Source organism: Tremella mesenterica, assembly GCF_000271645.1.
Source record: "Tremella mesenterica DSM 1558 unplaced genomic scaffold TREMEscaffold_13, whole genome shotgun sequence".
Taxonomy (NCBI): domain Eukaryota; kingdom Fungi; phylum Basidiomycota; class Tremellomycetes; order Tremellales; family Tremellaceae; genus Tremella; species Tremella mesenterica.
Window position 1 is genome coordinate 673,889 of NW_006711237.1, and position 20,768 is coordinate 694,656.

The 20,768-nt window shown below is 47.1% G+C and overlaps 9 protein-coding genes across 9 annotated transcripts; 4 read left to right on the forward strand and 5 right to left on the reverse strand.

Annotated features, from left to right (window-relative positions):
- Positions 1-331: 331 nt before the first annotated feature.
- Positions 332-2,456, forward strand: TREMEDRAFT_13664 (uncharacterized protein; the record flags this gene model as incomplete). The annotated part of the gene is made up of 13 exons (XM_007007187.1): positions 332-465; positions 579-677; positions 722-781; positions 831-936; positions 980-1,100; positions 1,144-1,246; positions 1,297-1,450; positions 1,502-1,599; positions 1,643-1,711; positions 1,762-1,923; positions 1,967-2,082; positions 2,126-2,181; positions 2,226-2,456. Coding segments are annotated over 13 exons (1,509 nt in total), but the record flags the coding sequence as incomplete, so codon positions are not given.
- A 408-nt stretch (positions 2,457-2,864) lies between these two features.
- TREMEDRAFT_34698 (uncharacterized protein) lies at positions 2,865-4,419 on the forward strand (the record flags this gene model as incomplete). The annotated part of the gene is made up of 5 exons (XM_007007216.1): positions 2,865-2,949; positions 3,063-3,276; positions 3,321-3,600; positions 3,686-3,922; positions 3,964-4,419. The coding sequence occupies 5 exons, from the start codon at positions 2,865-2,867 to the stop codon at positions 4,417-4,419; spliced, it is 1,272 nt and encodes a 423-aa protein (XP_007007278.1).
- Positions 4,420-4,603: 184 nt separating this feature from the next.
- Positions 4,604-5,432, forward strand: TREMEDRAFT_57702 (uncharacterized protein). The gene is made up of 3 exons (XM_007007241.1): positions 4,604-5,073; positions 5,121-5,170; positions 5,216-5,432. The coding sequence occupies exons 1-3, from the start codon at positions 4,673-4,675 to the stop codon at positions 5,299-5,301; spliced, it is 537 nt and encodes a 178-aa protein (XP_007007303.1). The 5' UTR covers positions 4,604-4,672; the 3' UTR covers positions 5,302-5,432.
- Positions 5,433-5,454: 22 nt separating this feature from the next.
- On the reverse strand, positions 5,455-9,655 carry TREMEDRAFT_70063 (uncharacterized protein; the record flags this gene model as incomplete). Its single annotated transcript, XM_007007406.1, has 2 exons — positions 5,455-5,730; positions 5,906-9,655. 2 exons carry the CDS (start codon positions 9,653-9,655, stop codon positions 5,455-5,457), a joined length of 4,026 nt encoding a protein of 1,341 aa, XP_007007468.1.
- Positions 9,656-10,676: 1,021 nt separating this feature from the next.
- Positions 10,677-12,576, reverse strand: TREMEDRAFT_13254 (uncharacterized protein; the record flags this gene model as incomplete). The annotated part of the gene is made up of 2 exons (XM_007007186.1): positions 10,677-10,919; positions 10,966-12,576. Coding segments are annotated over 2 exons (1,854 nt in total), but the record flags the coding sequence as incomplete, so codon positions are not given.
- A 546-nt stretch (positions 12,577-13,122) lies between these two features.
- Positions 13,123-14,929, forward strand: TREMEDRAFT_34460 (uncharacterized protein; the record flags this gene model as incomplete). Its single annotated transcript, XM_007007191.1, has 5 exons — positions 13,123-13,350; positions 13,394-13,576; positions 13,620-14,223; positions 14,276-14,572; positions 14,619-14,929. 5 exons carry the CDS (start codon positions 13,123-13,125, stop codon positions 14,927-14,929), a joined length of 1,623 nt encoding a protein of 540 aa, XP_007007253.1.
- A 485-nt stretch (positions 14,930-15,414) lies between these two features.
- Positions 15,415-15,765, reverse strand: TREMEDRAFT_65226 (uncharacterized protein; the record flags this gene model as incomplete). Its single annotated transcript, XM_007007358.1, has 1 exon — positions 15,415-15,765. One exon carries the CDS (start codon positions 15,763-15,765, stop codon positions 15,415-15,417), a length of 351 nt encoding a protein of 116 aa, XP_007007420.1.
- A 538-nt stretch (positions 15,766-16,303) lies between these two features.
- TREMEDRAFT_65227 (uncharacterized protein) lies at positions 16,304-17,147 on the reverse strand (the record flags this gene model as incomplete). The annotated part of the gene is made up of 2 exons (XM_007007359.1): positions 16,304-16,493; positions 16,537-17,147. The coding sequence occupies 2 exons, from the start codon at positions 17,145-17,147 to the stop codon at positions 16,304-16,306; spliced, it is 801 nt and encodes a 266-aa protein (XP_007007421.1).
- Positions 17,148-17,417: 270 nt separating this feature from the next.
- Positions 17,418-19,266, reverse strand: TREMEDRAFT_65228 (uncharacterized protein; the record flags this gene model as incomplete). The annotated part of the gene is made up of 8 exons (XM_007007360.1): positions 17,418-17,504; positions 17,636-17,725; positions 17,768-17,802; positions 18,005-18,196; positions 18,533-18,587; positions 18,840-19,011; positions 19,058-19,204; positions 19,226-19,266. 8 exons carry the CDS (start codon positions 19,264-19,266, stop codon positions 17,418-17,420), a joined length of 819 nt encoding a protein of 272 aa, XP_007007422.1.
- Between the last annotated feature and the right edge of the window lie 1,502 nt (positions 19,267-20,768).

A 20,768-nucleotide genomic window follows, 5' to 3' on the forward strand; every position in this document is an offset into this window, starting at 1 on the left:
CTAGCCTGCATGGTTGCTGCCTCGGCGCTGCCCGGTCCGAAGACGCCATTTGGAGAGAATCGTTATCCGTATCGGAGAAGCATTACGAGTGGTTCAAATACCATGGGGTCTTCGGGCAAGTCATGTCATCTGACATTAAACATCTACACTTCACTCGGCAGAGAAGAAAGGATGAACCATGGCGGATGTCATCAACGACGAGGAGGCGTTGAGAATCGAATATGACGAGCAAGATGATTCACCAATCCATTCCAGACAGCTCGGACATGGTCATGCGGGGGAACAGACTTCCGTTCTCCAAGAAGAGGAAACTCAAGAGGCTCCTCAATCACCTGCGACACCGTTTCCGGAACTCAAACATGAAGCGACTCGTCTTACGATAACGAGCGAGCGGTCTTACTCCAGTTTTAGCAGTGAGGAGAAATGGGTCATCGTATCTCTTGGAGCGTTGGCGAGTTTGTTCTCGTGAGTCATGATTACTTCTTTGCTCACTCGTGATGCAGAAAGCTACACTCCCACCATTAGTACCAACATATTGCATGCAGGTTGTGTAGGACGACGTCATGCTGACCACTCAGACCCATATCAACCAACATATACGTCCCAGCTATCCCCACGCTGGTTGAAGAATTTCAGGTTTCGTCTGAAAAGATCAGTTTGACGGTCACCATCTTCCTGTCAGTTCTTTCTCATCCACTTAAACCAATCAACTGACCTTGAGGATCTTCCAAGCTGTCACGCCTGCATTTTGGGGCACAGCTGCCGATTCGTTCGGCCGTCGGTGAGTGAAAGCAGCTTCATACAATAACGGACGTCCTGCTGAATCTTAGCCCCGTTTACTTCATCACTCTATTGATATTTACTCTTGCCTGCGTTGGTACGGCTCTATGTCCAACGAGGGATTATTGGCTTTTGATGCTCATGCGAATCCTTCAAGTGAGATTTTCTCTCGTCGCTCATAGCATTGAGCTCATCACAGGCCACTGGCGGGTCTGCTACAGTCGCCATCGGTACCGGTGTCATTTCAGACGTTTCTATGCCTCAAGAACGAGGCAAGTACATTGGAGTGTATAATTTTGCCGGAACGTTCAGCATGGCCCGTGCGTTCTCCTAACTCCTGTAGTTCGGTTGTTGACGTGATAGTGGGTCCTGTACTCGGTGGGGTCTTCTCGGGCACTTTAGGTTGGAGGAGTATCTTCTGGTTCCTTGTTATTTCATGCTCTGTTGTTCTTGTCCCTCTCATCCTGTGAGCTGCTGCATGCTGCATAGTCCAAGTCGGACAGTGCTGACATGCAGCTTCTTACCTGAGACATTACGGTCGTTAGTCGGAGATGGGTCAATACCTCCCCCTCTGATCAATTGCACACCGGCTCAACTTATCAAACGAAAACGACATTTGAGAGATATGCACGAAAGAGGAGAAGCTGTAGTAGATCTGACACGTCATCGAGTAGCCGTAGGTTGTCTTTTGGATTTGACATTTACGACATTGACTGAATAGTTCAAACCATGGGTCCCATTCACCCTGTTATTCCAACCTGTGGTATTGTTGCTCTTCGCTTGGACTTCACTCTATTATGCAGAATGGTATGCCGTTCTGTACGTCTCTCTCCTTCTTGATCCTTGCGAGCTAACATCTCAGGACCGTCTTCTCCACCATCCTCGAGGACGTCTACGGATTGAACGACATCCAAATTGGTCTTTGTTACATGTCAGTGCATCTCTGCATAGGGCGTCAAATGAAGCCCGCTGATGAGCAAGTGCAAATGGTGTGGGTGTAGGCGCCTCTGCCTTTGTCTGCGGAAGAGTCATGGATCGCATCTACCGCAAAGAGAAAGCACGAGTAGGCGGTGATCATCGAATGAAACCTGAGGAATTCCGTCTGGAGCAAATCCGGTTTAGAATGTACCCCTATCAAATCGCGTGAGCGGGTGACTATCGTCCTATCGATCCAGCTCATCTTTAGTCTATTCATCATCAGTTGTATCTCGTTCGGATGGACCATAGCTGCTCATACCCATATCGCCGCGCCGATCATCTTCACCTTCTGTATCGGGACGGGAGTCAGTCTGATGACGACCAGTACGTCCCTTACCTCTCGTTGTGTGCATTTGCTGACCCAAAGCTACCATTTACAACCTAGACATCTTTGGCGATCAAGGAGGAGCCATCACTGCCAGTGTGAGTGACAATCCTCATGACTCACAATTGAGCTGAAACCCAAGTTCAATCTTCTCCGTTGTCTCATGGGCGCAGGCGCTTCTGCGGTGGTGCAGCTCATCAACAATTCAGTCGGATCCGGATGGACATTTGTCATCTTATCTGGTGTATGTCTCGCAGGGTCCCCATTACCAATCATCGCGTATAAAAACGGTCCCAAGTGGAGACGGAGAATGCGAGAGAAAGCAAAGGAGGAGAAAGAGAAGCGACGTGTGGGTGACAAGGAAAAGGCGAAAGAGGTGAGACGAGACGGATTAGTCCCTTCTGGGCGATGACATCTGGCTCACACGCTCCGTGACCATGACCGTGACATTGACTGGGGTAACGTTACCACAAAAGAAGAGATGTCATAGTGGCATGCAGTGTGTGGCGATCGACCGTATAACGATACAGGCGGCCCGAGCGCTTACACCCTTCCCCCATCGTTCGCCACTATCCTTCATCACTTCTCTCCATCTTCCATACTCACCTCCTCACATACTTGACTCTTGACCTCTTGACAACTTTCTTTTCATTCAGCTTGGAGGCTCGGTGAGTACCATTCACACTCGTCGAACGTGGAAAGGTGTTTCGTCTTGGTGTATACTTCCTTCCCCTTGACGTCTGACCTCCTCTTCACCTGGAGTAGGGGGAAGGGTGGGACAATGGGCACAGAGCCAACTCCACGAAGCTTGTTGAAGAAGGTTGGTCAGTGGGACCTGGGAAAGACACTTGGTCGAGGAGCATATGGTCAGTGCATCATCATTCTTCTTCTCCTCCTCTTTTTCTCTGGTTTACTCCATACTCTCTTCAGCCATGATGAAACCAAGGAGCATTGAGAAGGATGTGGCTGACCATCCAAGCTCATGTCCGCCTTGCAACTCATTCTTCCGGACACAAAGCTGCCTGCAAGATTCTCCCCGCCTTACATCGTCTTCGTGATCGAGCGGTGACATGGGATGAAACCGTCGATGCCATCGAAGCGCACAAAGAAGTCGTTCTCCTCAAAGCATTATGGGGCGCTGGTCTTAGAGGTGTTGTGGGTTTAGAGAGTGTGGTTCAAGAAGGCGGCTGGACGTAAGCTTACGGGGATCTCTTCCACTTGCTGAGCTGACAAGTAGATATGTCTTCCTCACTCTTTATCCATGCTCTGCCTCTTCACTCCGTGTCCCTTGGCCTCGAAATAAACTCGTTCCTTTCTTCCGACACTTATGTCATACCGTCGCTTGTCTACACTCTCTCAACATCAGTCACGAGGATATAAAACGATCCAACGTTCTTGTCACTACTGGTGGGGAGCCCCGATTGGTAGATTTTGGATTTAGTCATTTCAAACCCTTTGGGGGAGCTGTCAAAAGTGCAGGAGGAACGTTGGATTATTCCAGTCCTGAGAAAGCTAAAGTATGTCATCTTTATTTTCCATTCCTTTGTTCCATCTTTCAGACTGTCTGAGTTTCTAAAACTTCGATCTCAATGCTGAGAGCAGGATGTGTTATATGATCCCCAAGCGAGCGACGTCTGGGCATTAGGAATATTATTGACCAAGATGCTTCATGTTCCTCATCCTTACGCCGACTATCGATGTGAAGAAAGTAGCGGACATCTAAAAGCGAATATTATTCATGGGTATGCCGAGTTTCATTGGGAAGACAATGACAGGATTTCTGGTCTGGCAAATTTAGTGGAAGGCATGCTGGCACGAGATCCTTCCAAAAGGTTGACTGTGAGCTAATTCTTCTTTCTGCGATGGTAGCTAACCGTTAGCTGGATCAGGTCTTGGAACATCCATATCTTCACACACGTACCTCTGACCCGCCATCTTTCAAACTACCTTCAGCCGACAAGGCTCCTCTAGTCCCCCCTCATGTACTCGACAGCATCGTCGAAGACCTTTGTTTCCTTCAATATCTCGATGGAAGATTTGCCCTTTGTCAGACGGATATAATGGTACGAAGCACTCTTGTCGGTGATCGCCCATGTTGGGAGAAAATGTGGGCAGGTATGTTAGGGAAGTGGTGTATGAGGAATGAACTTGAATGGGAGGATATCCCACCAATCAAACCAAAACCCATCTCAACTCGTGCATCGTCTTTACCCGCCATCCGACTTCTAAGTGATACACTCACCAGCATGACCACTCAAATCCCTAAACCAGCAAGGAAACAACCGGTTCCAGGTGTTTTGCGAGAGATTCATCTGACCCCGAATGTGAGTTTTTAGTTTTCGATTTGTGCCGCAGCTGATCCGTGCGCAGATCCAGGCGAAAGGTGCAGACAATGAGAAGATTACAAAGATTAAAGGCAAAGCAACTCGGAATATCACAACCACCACAATATCTCCCGTCGAAGCAACTGACTCTATAGGAAAGAAGGAGATACCTCATACTGCCACTTCTACCATCGTCCAGTCCGGTTCCCATCTTCCCACGTCTAAAGAAAGAGGTTTGATCAGGGGTATGAAGAAAAAGGGAGATATGGACTCCACCGCTGGTGAGGTCGCTTCAGTCACTTTGAAAGCAAGAGAACCTCGTGCCATTGCTGCGAGAACTACAGTCACCGTCAAACGGATGGTATCACCAAAGACTAAGGGGATCAAAGGGAAGACGACTGTTCCTGTCCGCGTGACTAATGCCGCTACTGTCAAATTGACAATCAAGCCGATGGTCGGTGGGCAATTGTCGGGAGAGGTAAAGCCGAGTCAGGTGGAGACGGGGAAAGTCGCCACCGCGATGGGAGGTGGAAAGGCTGGCAATAGACGTCAAGCAGACCTCGGGAAGATGACGAGTAGTTCTCAAGTGACTGAACAGAGTAGGACAAGAGTAGCAGGAAGAGAAGAATTTACTTTTGTTCATCCTGCAAGTGAGCATACTGCCAGGTGAGGACTTGTCTTGTCCATATTATACAGTCCAAACTGAGAGATAGAGAAGGTCCAAGCTCGTCTCTCACTTCCGTCACGTGCAGTGGTCTCAATAGTATGGTTTCAAATTGTAAAAAGAAGTGACTTGCTGACATTTGAGAAGATATGACATTGTCTAAAACTAAGATGAACCCTTCCCAACCTCCTCGTCGATCAGCTCGTCTCAAGATTCAACATACCTCGTAAACAAAGTGTCAGATTCCAATTCTCATCCCCATGTTGTAATTGTAAATGACACACACACTCTCTCTCATTCATACACTTACAGAGACACCTTTATATGTTACAAGATAAAACAACATGCATTATAATGTTTATGAGTTTTGATGACAGATGATTTCATCCAGTTGCTGGTGATACACTTAAAACAGGTAACAGAGGTGAGGAGTGTTTCTCGTCATAGTCATAAACCTTTCCGTTCATATCCTTATCATCTGAAATGGTAGAAACGCTCATTCCGCTTTTCCTAGGTTGATATATCTTGCCATTGGGTGTACTCTTTTCCATCTCTTTCTCACGTTTGATTTTGGTTTCTATATTTGAGGACTGAGAAGGATAGAATACATCGCGGAATTCTTGATCGATGAAGATTCTCGACTGTTCGCTGATCCCGAGCTGGTTCATCAGCACTGTAGATCTTACTACGGATCCTGATTGACCAAGGAAGGTTGGTAGAGAGTATATATGCAGAGTCGAGGACTTTGATAGAGGATTGATGAAGGGTACACTGAGTTTGTTAAGGATCAGAGATGATTCCTTGACCTGTATTGAAAGATGAGAGAAGACATACCAAAGTATCTTGTTTTAATATATTCCTCATTCCTTCCTCTTCGTCCGCCAATTCGACAGGCCAACCAAAAAGTAACATTACTCTTCTAACCGCCTTTCTCGCTTCTCTCATCAATACCTCGTGATTCAAAGTCATCCTCGATGCTTCCTTTGTCGGATCCTTCCTCATCTTCTCATCAGTGTCAGATTCAGATGTTATTGGTTGTGATAAAAGATGTATTATAGCACCTCCTTTTCCTCCTTCCGGTCGAACAGGAGTAGGAGTAGAAGAAGGGAATCTATACATCAAATTCAATCCTACACCATTTTCTGTCGTTCCTAAACTTTGATTTGTAAATCGATTGAATGGTTCGAGGGGAGGACGAGAAACGCGCCTGGTTGATAGTTCAGTGAATGATGGTCTGGATGATGAAACTTGACGTGAATGTGATCCCAGTATAGGTGTCAAATGTTGACTTGGTACACGTGTATGTGATGGTATACGTAATGTATCTGTCCCTATATTATCTAAAATTGGACTGGGGGTTTCTTGTTCTTTTGTATGTGAAATGGAAGAAGATGGCATTCTGAGATGATGAATAGCAGAAGATGTTCTAGAATGAAGTCTAGCTCTATATGTTGAATGAGAGAAAGAAGGTAAACGGGAATGTAAACCTTCTCCAGGTGAAGAAACTCTAGAATGAACTTCTGTATCATGTATAGAGACCAAAGCGTCTTGTATACGATTACGAAGATGGATGAGTAGAGGAGAATAAGAGATTGTGAGGATTTCAAATATTGTCCATGCTAAATAATCCACTACTCGAAGGGAAGTTTGTAGGCTGGTAGATTCGATGAATTCTGCTTTTGCTTCTTTGACATTTCGAAGTATATAATCGGAAATATACAACCATAATCCTTTGATTTGTGATATAGCTTCTGGGGCACGTAAAAGGGCGATCTTGAGTATTTGAAACGATAGAATCACTTTAGCTGATGTTTCTCTGATATCCTCGGTGGTTGGGGAAAGTGACGGTTTGGAAGAAGGATGAGGAATGATGAACCTTAATATTCGGATCCATATTCCACAATAAACCGATTCACGTTCAAGATCATCTGGTTTTTCCAGACGAAGACATAAAGGGAGTATCACGGCAGCCAGAAAGTTGGCATTCGGTGAATGTCGTTCGATAGCACCGATAGCGTCGCCACGTAGGAATATAGAAGAGATAAAGAGAGAGACCGCACTGCGACGTAATGGAACGACGAAAATCATTCTATCTTCTGATGCCGAAGCGAGTAATCGAATTGATGGATAAACATAATTGTCGATAATTGTATTTGCCAGATCTCGGTCAAGATTGTATTTCGAACGTTCTATAAGATCGGTGATGGAATCCAGAAGACCTGAAAAGTCTACAACAGCGACAAACATTCGGAACATAGGGGCGATATCACGAAGAAAAGTAATTGGTCGATTGGACGTCAGATGAGTTTTGGCAAGTTCGCGTAATATAGACGCCGCTGCTGGTCCGACCGATTGAGGGGATTTAGACAATAGATCAAGTACCATATCTAACGTTCGTTTTGTCGCTTTAGCTTCCAGAGATCCACCAGCTTTAGCAAATGATTCAATTAACATGACATATTCCAATTTGGCTTTCATCCAATCGAGGTTGGCGTTATCTTCACCAGGATGAAATGCTTGAATTGCAGTCTCGTCCCCAATACGATTTTTAGCTATCACAGTCCCTAAAGCCTCCACAGCTTCTCGAGTGAGCTCTTTGCTTGGGGAGTCGGAGATATGAGGAATGATGGCAGAGAAAAGACGAAGAAAATTGGCTGATCTTGGAGTAGCGGGATTGGCAGCAATGACAGTGACGAGTAATCGTATAATATTAATCTGAGGGAATGGACTCGTTTCCAAAGTCACTCCTGCGACTTTGATGGCAAGTCTTTCAGATTCTGTCGTACCAATTTCCGTCAAAGCAATTTCCGGTCCGCTAATCATTTGTACCAAAGCTGATAATTCTTCTTGATCATTTAATCCCTTTGTTCCTGATGCCACCCCACTGAAAGGATTATTGGTGATGGACAAACAGGCGAGAAGTGAATACACAGCTGAAGCATTGTATTCTCCTTCGGACAAAGTGACACATGTTTGATATACTAAAGTATCTTGATGAATGCGATAAAAACTTCTCATGGCATATTCTATGCAGTCTCGAATCGTCGAAGATCCCACAGCGTAAACTTCGTATAAGGGTCTCATGATTGTATTAAATCCCACAGAAGCAAAAACTCGTCTGAATCGAGCGGAACAGAGCATAAAAACTCTCATAGCTTGTGAGATTATCGGGAGATCGGTAGGATGATGCTTGAGAATCGCACCAACATTGGTGAGAAAGTGTCTCAGTTCAGCTCGGTCGGTATAATTGCGATTGACAGTTTGGAACAATTCAATGATGAGGAGAAACCAAGAGCGAGAAAAGTGAACGGATGGAAGACTGGCTTGAATCATAAGGTTTGATAACATCTTTTTGAAAAGATACACCTCTCTCGGACTGACCCGAAGGATTTGACGGAGAAGTAGCAATTGAGCCGTTTGAACATCGAGAACAGGTGCTTGCCATGGCGGATGGAGATTGAACCCACCGCCGGTACCTTCTTCATGGATTGAGGCAGGGAGAAGAACAAGTTCAGCCCTATTTCGTCGAATATCACGTAGAGATAGTTCAGACACATGCGGGGCTAAACGAGCGAGGGTGATCAGCGCTTGGGCGTAGTGTGGAAAATGGGGATTCGAGCGTAGAGTACTTTTCAGATAACCGACAATACTGTTGAACGCCGAATGAGCGAAAGACGGAGTGAGAGTAGTGAACATTGCATTCAATTGAGCTAAGGCGAGGCGGAAATCATCGATATTGTTGGTAAACGTCCGAGTGAGAATTTGAGCATCATCCCTTTGTATCCACTGTATCAATTCGCGCGACTGCTGTACGACGATACCGTCACTGTCCCGCGCGAGCATCGTCGCTTGTTCACTGACCAGGCTGGCGAAGATAGGTGCAAAGACAGCTTTTCGTCGTTTTGTGTGCATACTACCTGCTGACCCGGTAGAAGTACTTCTTCCCAGCATAGGACGTGACGGAGAGGGTGATCTGTTTCCTGCATAGGTCTCGTTCTGTTGTCGTAAAGAAGGAAGTAGTGTAATAGGCATTCGATCAGTGTCGTTCTTTCCGGTCATCATAGCTGTGTCTTCGCTCCATCCAAGATCTAATAATCGTTGTCTGAGTTCAAGGGGTAGATTGTTACCGTACTTCTGTAAAGCCGCATCGTGCTCTGCAGGTTGTGACCATTGTGAAGAACCGATTTCTGTAGCAACAAATTCAACATTACGATTGGAAAAGTGGAATATTGGACCACGTCGATCTGAAATGACTTGCTGTGAAAGGACGGAATATCGCCAACCATACAATCGGAAGAGTTTGTTCAAGGCTTGTCGTCGTATTTTCACATCCGGCGAGCACAGATCCGAAAGGATAATGACTCGGATTTGAGTCGATGTGTTCTCACCACACTTCATGAGAAGGAACGACATTGGTGCGTGGCATGCCAAATCGATCCCATAGTGACGCCAAATGTAAGGTAGGATTGATTGCCAATCGTCTTTGGAAAGACAAACCTGGACGGTCACCAGTAGCTTGCACAATGAGACGTTTAGCTTGTCACGCAGAACCCGGTGCCTTGCGTCCAGAGGAACTGGACACATTCCGTGATCGACTTGGGAATCGGTCGTACGGATCTCTTTCTCCAGATCGATATCGGTCGGTCCGCGCTTTTTCCGCAAATCGTCATATGCCGTTTGTAACAGCGAGACGATCTCCTCATCCTTCACCGCAGTCACCAGACCTCCTCGTAAGGCCCAGCTCAGGATCAAACGTTGCCAGGGAGGTCTCTTGAGCGATGTTGTTCTCAGCCTCATATGGCAGAAAAGTTGACATACAAGCGCCTTATACGAATCCGGGTACACTGTCTCATTGCCCTCCGTCTCCAGCATCGCCCCGAATCTCTGCTCAACCGTCTCCGCTAATTTCTTCAATCGACTGATTGTGACTGTTTTGTCGTCGAGATATGCCAGAGCAAGGATAAATTCAATAAGCACAGCGTAGCGACCCAGTTTGACGTTCACGATAGCCTGCTCTCCTTCTTTGCTCTTGCCTTTGGGTGTTCTCAAAACCACATCGCCCATCAAAACGATAACGATCATTTGAGGATCGGCTTCCGTCCAGAAGGCAGTAGTGCCGACGAGATCCGAAAGAAGACTGACAAGTGCAAGGTTGGCATTGAGCGCAGAAGGGGTACTTGATGCAGACAGTGAGAAAAGGGGTTTATAGAACATCTGAGGATGGGTTTTCGCGAGCCATGAGACAAAAGGTCGCGCAGTGTGAGAGGATTGTCTATGCTTCAGGAGTCTCTGTCCCGTTAGCTAGCAACAAGACTGACGCTCAACGACTTACGGTCCACAGAGCTGGTACGCATTCACGACCAATCTGATTTAGAAACGAGGATTCCAGCAGTGACCTGATCATTCGCGTTACAATAGCCAGATCATCGTCCATCACGGCTTCTTTAGCCGCCGACATGATATATAGCGCTCTATTTGGTTTTGATAACATTTGATCGGCGATGAATGCGCGGTGAGGACTCGTTGAGGAGAGGGCTGCACGGTCTGCATTGCGGAAGGGATCATCGAGATCGACAACTGGCTCTGTGGACGGAGAGCAATGCTGGAGCTGTTCCAGAGTGATGAGGAAGCTCGACAAACTGGCTAGGAGAGCATGAGTGCTCGGCAACACGTCCAGATCTCCCAATACGATTGCTTCGGCTTGACTCCAGACAAGCCCTCGAATCGACCAATCATTGCCGGCTTCTGCAAGGATTTCGAATGAAGCCAAAAACGCAGCGGATGACTGTGCTCGAAATTGTAGGACCAGAGGTGGAGCCGCATGGATGAATGGCGGAGGACGGAAGCGCTTGATTGTCAGCGACAGCGCATGTGCCCGTACACAATGAAAATACACTTACTTGCAGATTCTTTTGATCGGTCTGCAGAAGCCAAAGGGCGGTCTCTCGGTCTACCCCAAGTAATATCCCCACTGATAACCAAATGAGCTCCCTGCCTAATCCCTGATAATCGGCAAGTTCTACAGATCCCAAAAAGTCGCTGACCGGAGCTGAATCAACTAAGATTATTGCTCCATCCGCCAGGTCGGTCAAAAAATGATCGACTGTATCCAGATGTTCAGAGGCGTTCACAGATGCGCTGGTGAATCTGTATAGCTGGATGAGCGTCACGGCCAGAGACACGAAAGCTTGAACAGTATGTGGCGGTTCTGAACTTCTTGGAAGGGTCGGATCACGATATAGAAGGGCGGTCAAAAGTGTGAAACCACGGGCTTGAAGTTGTCGATCAGGCGTCATCAACGCTCTGCAAAGCCAGAGCCACCGATCCAGCTCCTCATCCGCCGTATCTGGAGCCCAATTCTTGACGAGAACACCAAAGACTTCAAGAGCTTGTTGTCGTTCACCGTCGCTGGAGGTAGACCCCGGAAGGAAGCTGACTCCTAATTCGGAAAGAATAGTGGCATGATGTGGACATGTTCGAGCCCAAGGCTTCTTGGCTCGGGCGTCCGGGAGATGACGATGTAGTTCGGTCAAAAGGGGCACGAAAGAAGAGAACTGATGTGTCGAGTCCAGCCGCATGGCATGATGTGCGGATGCATGTATTGAAGCCGCTCCGGATCTGACTGGTCCATCTGAGATCTCCGCAGGAGCTGTCGCAGCTAGGCGTCGTCTGGTCTCCTCCCGAGAGCAAGCCTCAATGCACACTCGAATATCACGTGCGAATCTCCTACGCTCCCGAGCAATCTCCTCTCTTTCTTCGGCGGACAGACCGTTTTGTAAGCTGATGCCCGAAACGGTGGACAAACGACGATCGTCATAACCCATCACACTTTCTGCAACGTGTCGAAAACCAAATTTGCCGACGGCTTTGTGTACGATGCCAGTTTTTTTCCCGGCCTTGGAAGGAGAGCGTTCGTCCACCGGTGTAGTGAGGACATGACTGCGGACCTGTTGCCAGTGCTTCAAACCAGGAGACACGGGCTTGGTCGGGGAAGTGGACGTAGCGGCGAGTAGATTACTAGTATTCAGTCGAGAGGGCTTTGGACGAGACTTTGTCGAGATAGGTGAGGTGATAGTTGGAGTGCTAGGCCGCGAGATGACGAAAGAGGAGGAGGGTGTAGTCGGACGGCCTGGTTGAGGAGCCTGTGTTCGGTGAAAGAAGGCCCGGCGACTAGGGCTCCTATTTGTGCTTTCCTCCTGTGTTGTCTTTTGGAGCGAGGGCTGGCGTGTAGTCGGAGCATCTGGCTGTATAGGAAGGTTTGCTGAGGCAGAGAGTCGTGGCGACTCCTCGGGACTGGCGGTGTAGTCATGTTCGGTATCGATGAGAGCGTCCAAGGGAGATTCAGCCCACCTCTCCAAAGATGTCAAGGATGCCAGGGAGGGCTGACTTTGGGGTAGTGTCTCGGACGTCTTGCCAAAAACGGTAGATAGTGAGGATGATGAGTCGACCCGTGAGCTGGAAGCATTGATGGACTCTGGCTTGGGACGTGGACCAGATGGTATCCTGCCAGTAAGTCGACTGGGATGAGGAGGGGTCGCCGGCTGCGTCATAGTCTATGAGATTGGGAGGGAGTTTGGAGACGCTGTAGAGACTTTCATGGCTACGTCAGAGCCAATAGAAGTAGCGTTCTACCATGCGGAAGGGACAACTCGTGATGGTGTGGTCGAATTGGTGGGGTTTCAGTGCGTGGATGTCATCTGGAAGGCCTTGGACGCGATCAAAGCGGTGTTCGCCGTTACTTACCGCCACGCTGGGAAACCCCGATAAGCGGAGAGGTACAAAATGCCACATCAGGTAACTCTTCCACTTTCCTATGTCCGAACCCCCACTGCTTCACTGACTGCTGCCCTTCCCACAAGTAATAGTTAGTAGTAGTGATCTCAAGCTCTCACATCGTAACCTCAATCTCATCATAACTGCAGCTCATTCCAACAGAATCTACATTGGCAACCACAACCTACCTTGGTCAGTTCTCCAAGTGTCTTCTTCTCCAGGCGGCAGAGCAGACTTCATATTGTCCCCCAACTTGTTCTCAGCTCCTTTATGCCGACATGGCTGCGGTGGAGAGCTCTCCCCCCGCCGCCAAACGGTTCAGGGCCGATTCACCTACCGGTTCACCCAGAAAGGTCAACGGGTATCTCAATGGTTCAACTCTCTCCACTCCGCCGCCACCTGGCACATCGGTCTCGGCCGGGGATCCTGACAGCGACAATGAGACTGAGAGTCTCGTCAAGTTCGAAGACGAAGATGTCGGAAGGAGAGACATGTACCTCGATACCGTTGGTAGTTTTCTGCAGTCTATCGGTCCACACTGACGGTCAGATTGCACGACAGAACCTCGACTTTGACTTTGAACGGTTATGCTCGAAGAGTTTGAGCAACATCAACGTTTATGCTTGTCTAGTCTGTGGCAAGTACTTTCAAGGTAGAGGAAGGGGTAGCTGGGCCTATCGTCACGCCGTGGGTGACAACCACCGTGTCTGGCTCAATCTGTCAACCGAAAAGGTAGGTCTCACTTACTCTGATCGTCTCTTTGGCTGACGACAAGTTCTACGTCCTTCCGGAGGGCTATCTAGTTTCAGACCCATCTCTCAACGATATCATTCACGTGCTCAATCCCAAATACAAATCTTCAGACCTCGCTGCTTTGTCCAAACTTCCTTCTCCTTGTTTCACCCTCAATTCGACTCTATATCTACCTGGATATATCGGTCTCAACAATATCAAGCATAACGACTATCTCAATGTCATTCTACATCTTCTTTTGCATGTACCTCCTGTCCGTAACTTTCTTCTTGACCCTGCCACTCCTGCTTTGAAGGAGGACCGACGTCCCACCGAGCTTGTTCAACGGCTATCTACTCTGTGTAAACGGTTATGGAATCCTCAGCTGTTCAAAGCTCAAATTAGCCCTCACGAATTCCTCCAAGAGGTCGCAAAACGCAGCGCCGGAAAGTTCAAGATGACTGAGCAAGGTGATCCAGTAGAGTTTCTGGGTTGGCTGGTCAACACGCTGCACAGGGATCTGGGTGGGACGAAAAAGCGTAATTCGAGCGTCATATACTCCACATTCCAGGGTAAAGTACAGATCGAGACACAGCAAGTCATCACACACAAAGAGTACGCGCGGCCGGTGTTTGACATTGGAAGAGGTGAGCTTTTCTGGCTCGTACTCTGAGTAAGGTCGAGAGCTGACCTGATAAGATATACAAACTGTATCATCCCCCTTCCTTTTCCTCGCTCTGGACCTTCCGCCGACACCTCTTTTCACCGACCTGAATGAAAAGAAAATCATCCCCCAGGTCCCGTTGTCAACCATCCTGGCGAAGTTCGATGGCAAGATGACTCAAGAATTCGGACCTACTCTCAAGAGACATCACCTGACAGCGCTTCCTCCATACCTCATTTTACACATCAAGCGATTCACCAAGAACAACTTCGTAGAAGAGAAGAATCCTACTATTGTCAACTTTCCACTCCGAGGTGTGGAACTCAACGATTGTCAGTCGCTTTTTTTTGTGTCCTCGAAATCTGCTGACATTTGCAGATGTAGACCCTAAACCAAGCGATCCCTTGCATTCTGTATACGACCTCCTTTCGAATGTCACACTTGACTCGACCGTGGCATCCACGTCAAGTACGGGTACAGGACCAGGTGTGTCTAAACGCGACCCATCTGAGGAAGGTCAGACCACGTGGAAGATACACGTCCGGGCAGGACAGGGAGGAGGTGATGAGGAGAAATGGTTCGAGATGCAAGATTTGAGAGTGGAGGAGGTACGGCGGGAGATGGTCTTCCTTGGTGAGACCGTGATTCAAGTGTGGGAAAGACGGGATCTATCAACGCCGAGAGGATAGCGAATTGTCACCTTGACCGGACGCTGCAGAGGTATATAGGGAATAAATGTGTGGGACTCAGAAAGATAGAGCATCCAATCATTTGTCTGGTGAGTATCATTCTATCAAAGCGTTGACAGTGTTCATCTAGTGTGCAGATAATCAATCATGCAAATCTCGTCCTGTATACTTGTGGCATGGGGAATTCATATGGTGGCATAGTGCTAACTATTGATACACTCAGTACACTCTTTGGACACACTCTCATGTTCATCATCTTCCATATAGACGCTACAGTCTCCGTATCACCATCTGTGACGCTTCGACGGGGGCTTGAGAGTCGACGTTTCTTGGGTAATCGTCCCTGAATACATTTGAGACATCATCTTCTTACATATCGCAAGCGTCATACGAGTTTCATTCATCATTTCCTCTTCCAACATCCTACATCATCAGCATGGTGACCCTCAATATTGATTGTATCAAGGAAAGTAAGGCTAAGGTGCTTACTCAAACGTCTCCTTGTCATTTTCCTCCAACCAAGTTTGCCTCAAGATTGTCACTGAATTCTTGATACTCTGCATTAATAGTAGGTCGAATGTCCCTCCAACACTCATTGCGTTTGTTGTCCACTGATCCAATACCTCTAAACTGGCCTGTAGAGCCTGCTCACTGGCCAAATGAGATGCTGATAGATATGAAATCCCCAAGATGGCCACCCAAGCATCATTTGTAGGTCTTATGAATGTGAGCATTTCTTTGCTGAATGACTGAGTGAAGTAGGAAGTGATACGTTGACGCGAGTCATCGGTGACGATGTCAGTATCTTGAATGATGGTGTCTTGTGTGATGGACATGGTGAGATCGCTATAATTGTTCTAGAAAAAATCAACAATCAAACGGATGAAGACGGACAAGTGGCAAAAATTGATATTTATCTCATATGACGAACTGGAGACGGAGAGGAAGGCATGTGCCACGAGCTCGACTTCCGTGATTGAGAAAAAAAAAAAGTTCCTTTCTTTTCTGACGTCGACGTATCGCCGTGTAAAACAAAAGAGGGATATTGTGGGGCGGAATAAATCGGTCAAGAGGCCTATCGACTTGTTAGAAGACCTTCGGATCATACAGTAATTAAATGAGTCATCTAAATCGGAAGAGTCGTTTTCGTCAGATCTTCCGAGATCCGGACCGGGTATGTCACATAATTCTTTACTGTATCTCCAACCCGTATCAAGAGGATATTCGCTGATGACATGCAGTGATTAGAAATGGAGGAGAATCACAAGTGATACAAGGGGAACATAGAGATCACATTTCAACTACTCCATATATGATAGTCAGATCACTACAAACCAACTTCGCATGCTGTATTGACTTGACAACCCTGGAGAATCACGAAATCTGATAATCATCATGTTCTCGCTTCGAAACACCTGTGATTGACTTCAAACGTGAGTTTAGCGCTTCAATAGCCTTCCTCTGATGATCATTCTCAGATTTCAAAGTATTGACGATGGAATACCATTCAGCACCATCGTACACAGCTTCTGCGTCCAACATGACCGCTTGTTCAAAATCGGGTCTAAGATTTTCAGCTTCATCATCTAATTAAGGAGAGGACTCACGGAAGATGACGTAGTAGATGAGGAGGTTCCCAAGCTGTTCGTATAGCCTTCAAATTCCTGTCAGCTCGAGATAAAAGACGACTGTTCATTTCATGAATATCTTTGTCTACCCATGTGACATGAGTATAATCCTCTTCTTTCTTGATATTTTCCTCGACCCATTTATCGTTCAACCAATCTTGAATTGTTCGAGTGTTGGTGTATACTGAAGAGGGAGTATTAAGGAAACCAACAGATTGATAATCATCAGCCTCGAAAGCTTCAGCCTCTAAGGCACGATCAATTGTGGAACCAGGTGCTGGTTCTGACCATCCAGGAAGGAAGTATTCAAGTTCTGCCGACCAGAAGGTATTGGTGTCTCTTAAGTGTAGAGGTAAGTCCAAAAGTTTCCGAGTAGGGGTTTTGATACTTTGGATTGCCTCAGTCACATCTGTGGGAGCTTGTAATGAGCTGACCACGAATGAAAGTGAATCACATGCTAAGTTTGTGGTTGAGGCAGCGATGGGAGTACGTTTGAGTAAAATGTTGTAAATTGACTCTTGCTGATTACCACTGTCACTGTCCTTGACTGTGCTTCGAGAAGGGTTGGTGGATGTGTGGTCGGGTTCCATAGTGTGAGATAGAACACAAAAGCTGTGAAAAGATGTGGAAGAAGAGTAAAGAGCTTTTTATCTCTTTGGTGGCCCCCTGATTATGCAAGATGACACGGGAAAGAATATCCCTCCATTGAGCCCATGGAACTCGTGTCATCGGACCGAGGTGACACGCTTGATTACCTTTGTCAGTCTTGAAGACGTGATTGCACAACATCTGGGTGGGGTTGAGCACGTTCGGGTGGGGAGAAGAACGTCTGCCATGGTTGCCAATCTCTGGTGATGATGTCATGGTCCACCGGAAGAGAAAGCTGTGTGTGCGGTAACTTGAGGGTGGTAGGTAGCTTTGACTTGTCGAGGTGATAGATCTGTCATCTCCTTGGTCATGCATGATCATCACAACAAGATCTGGTAAGGGTGTTGCTACTCAATTGTTACTCAACCATACAATCAGACTGTCAATCACACTCTGTAAACCTATCCAACTGCTGATGAAGTGCACGGACCATACGCCTCATACGCTCCATGTCCGTATAAGTTTCACACAAATCATCTAACGTGCTCTTTTCCACCTGAAGCATGATATCAATAACTCTCTGACCAGTGAGCACCTTCTCCTTCCTACTCGAGTCACTCACGGGATATGGGATATGGGCATAGGATTCCATGTAACCTGAAAGCAGTCAAAGTCTTTTTGGCTCTTTCAAGAATCCTCTTTCTGACAACATCTTGTTCTTCAAGAGCGGAAATCTCTTGAGATTCCATGCAACCCCAAATGGTTCACGTGTCTGTGAACACTCCAGGAATGTTGGACTGTACAAAAGACCCAATCATCTGGGAATAATGATTCTGTTGATCTTCTTCAGTGATTCAACCAGTGAGTTCATCACCCATCCAACTGCTCAGAAAGTTATCAGCAGCGGATGGAATAGGATCATCAAAGTATTCCATCATCTGGGAATACTTGCTTTGTTGAATTCCGTTATTCTTAAGGGTAGAAATAGCCTCAAGAATCTTTGCAGGAGTAAGCAAAGCTTCAGCAACAACTTGGAGACAATCAATCACCCCTTTGGTTGTTTTAAGCATTAGTCAATACTGGAATCCACAGTGAAAAATGGGTAGTACGCCCACGGAAGCGGTGTTCTCGTGACGGACCGTCGATTTAGGAGATTCAATCTTCCATTTTGTTGTATTCACCTGATGGCTAAGTGAAGAACATCTGAGAGAATGGCAGATGAACGAGGACATGTGGTTTACTAGTAGAGAGACCAGGGGAGTGAGGGATGGATGACATGGATGATGAGACTTTCCTTTCTACTACTCCTTCTTACAACGTCAATGGCCTAGGTGTTCATGACCTCAATTGACGTGATAGACAATCATCACAATACGTGATGACGCACGGGAAAGGTGTGCGGACACGTCATTGAAAGGTCGAACGCTGACGTGATCGTGTGACTACTGTATCAGCATCATGCGCAACCAAGTCTTTCACCACTTCCGTCTCGGCGCAAACAAGTGGTGTCAGATAATTGAAGTGCATGCATTTGATCCATGTCATACATATGTGAAGGAGTGAGATTCACTTCTTGTTTACCACACAAGCAAGTCCCTGACCCCTAGACCTCTATGTTTAGCTCTTTGGCAATGAGTCAAGCACCACGGTATGGGATCCTACCAATGGTCCATCAAATTCTGGGTACTCTCAACATCTTCCCGCCCGTTTTGATCCTCCAAATCGGCATTGAGCATCCCTCCCTGACCAATATTCACTGTGTTCTCCAATAGAATGCTGCTCAATTGATCCTGTATGACGCTGTAAGCCAAGCACAGATCCATTATAGCGACTTTTTCTTTCTCAAGATCATGTAAGACTGTTGAACTTGTACATTAGCTGTCTTACCATACAAAGCAGAAAGTCAACTAACGGGACAGGATTGGTCAGAAGAGCAGGTGCCCAAGCTTCCTTGATTATCTTCAAAGTCTCTTGGGTACATTGCATAATTCTGGTCTTCACAACATCGTTACATTCTATAGCTTGTGAAAATTGGGAATCACACCACTCACTGATCAATCTGATATCAGCAAATACTGACGGTTGTGTTCCCAACCACGGCAGAACCCGCCAGTCATCCATCGCAAATGCTACTTTGTGGTCTTCCACATTGTCTGGATTAGTGTCATATTGCAGCCACCCAGTGAGGAAGTATGCCAGATCTGATCACACATGAGGTGTGGAGAGATTGTCCCGATTGATAGGTTGATTTGGTAGAGTGCTGGTCTGATGACGTATTGTTGATAAAGAGAAATTGACCTCGACCGGAGCATCCAAAGTCAAAGCTACACTACAAAGACAATCCAACGCAACTTTGGTTATGGGGACTGACTTATTTAGGAGGTCATTCACACCTGAGAAGCTATCACCAACTGTTTGTGTGTGGCCGTCTGAAAGTTGTGAGACATCATTGAGTACTGAGAGTCCATGGCAAATGTTGAGAAGTGTCAGGATCACAGGTACCTATAGACGGGTTCCTCAAGAGTCGTACGCAGAAGTCGTACTTCACATGCCATTTCCCGTCCCCGCTTCACTAATCCCGCTACGGCGTCCTCCGTTCTCCTGTCCTACCTAATCGCTAGTTCTTTACCATGCTATACTTTTCCTTCATCTCCGTGTCCCTCATCTATCTCCGTCTTCCTTCGCTCTTGCACCCCATATCGTATTCCACATTTACTCCATAGATTTCGGTGTCACTCCGCTCCCTTTTTAGTATATAGAAACAGCCCTTTTTCGTAGATGTCTTGTCGAATGTATTTTCTCGTCACTTAGCAAATCCTTTGCCACTTGATCTCATCGACTTATAGTCTTGTCACGAACTACGTCGTGACACCTCAGATTCCACCAGCAATGACCCTCCTTTGACCATCAAAACCCCTATCACGTCTTAACCTTGTCACCCCACACGTAACTTAGGACATCTGAGACCAAGTACGGCGAAGTTAGACGGAGTTAGGAGAACCAGGGACAATGGGAGCAGAAGTACGGCAAAGTTAGGTGAACTAGGGACAATGGGAGCAGAAGTACAGCGAAGTTAGGCGGAGTTAGGTGAACTAGGGACAATGGGAGCAGAAGTGCGGCGATGTTAGGCGGAGGTAGTCGAAGGACGGGGAAAGACGGCCGGGACTCGGGGAAGTTGGACGAAGTGCGTTGAAGTACGTTCAAGCGTGGGAGGGTTGGGTGAAGATTGTCACGGCCGTCGAACAACTACCTTCTGGCAGACCAACGGTCGACGAACCTCGGCTAACTTGACGCTTCTGAATCGATGTCTCACCCAACCGGGAGGGCGCAGACGTCGAAAGGTGTCACGGTCGTTGAACAACTACCTTCTGGCAGACCGACGGTCGACGAACCTCGGCTAACTCGACGCTTCTGAATCGATGTCTCACCCAACCAGGAGGGCGCAGACGTCGAAAGGAGTGTAACTACGGCGTACTTCGGCGTAGTTACTCTAACTGGGGTTTTGTTCTACTGATGGCGATGTATCTTGATTTGTATATAGCTATCTCTATCTGTCTTTCTCTACTGACAACAATCAAGGATCGCTGAAGAACTTCAGCGATCTTCTCAGCTAATATTATCTT

Bases quoted from the DNA above. Each gene is read 5' to 3' on its own strand.
- TREMEDRAFT_57702 (XM_007007241.1), top strand. From the start codon at position 4,673: ATGGACTCCACCGCTGGTGAGGTCGCTTCAGTCACTTTGAAAGCAAGA. The intron at 5,074-5,120 runs GTGAGGACTTGT...ACTGAGAGATAG, and splicing joins GCAAGTGAGCATACTGCCAG to AGAAGGTCCAAGCTCGTCTC. The intron at 5,171-5,215 runs GTATGGTTTCAA...CTGACATTTGAG, and splicing joins CACGTGCAGTGGTCTCAATA to AAGATATGACATTGTCTAAA.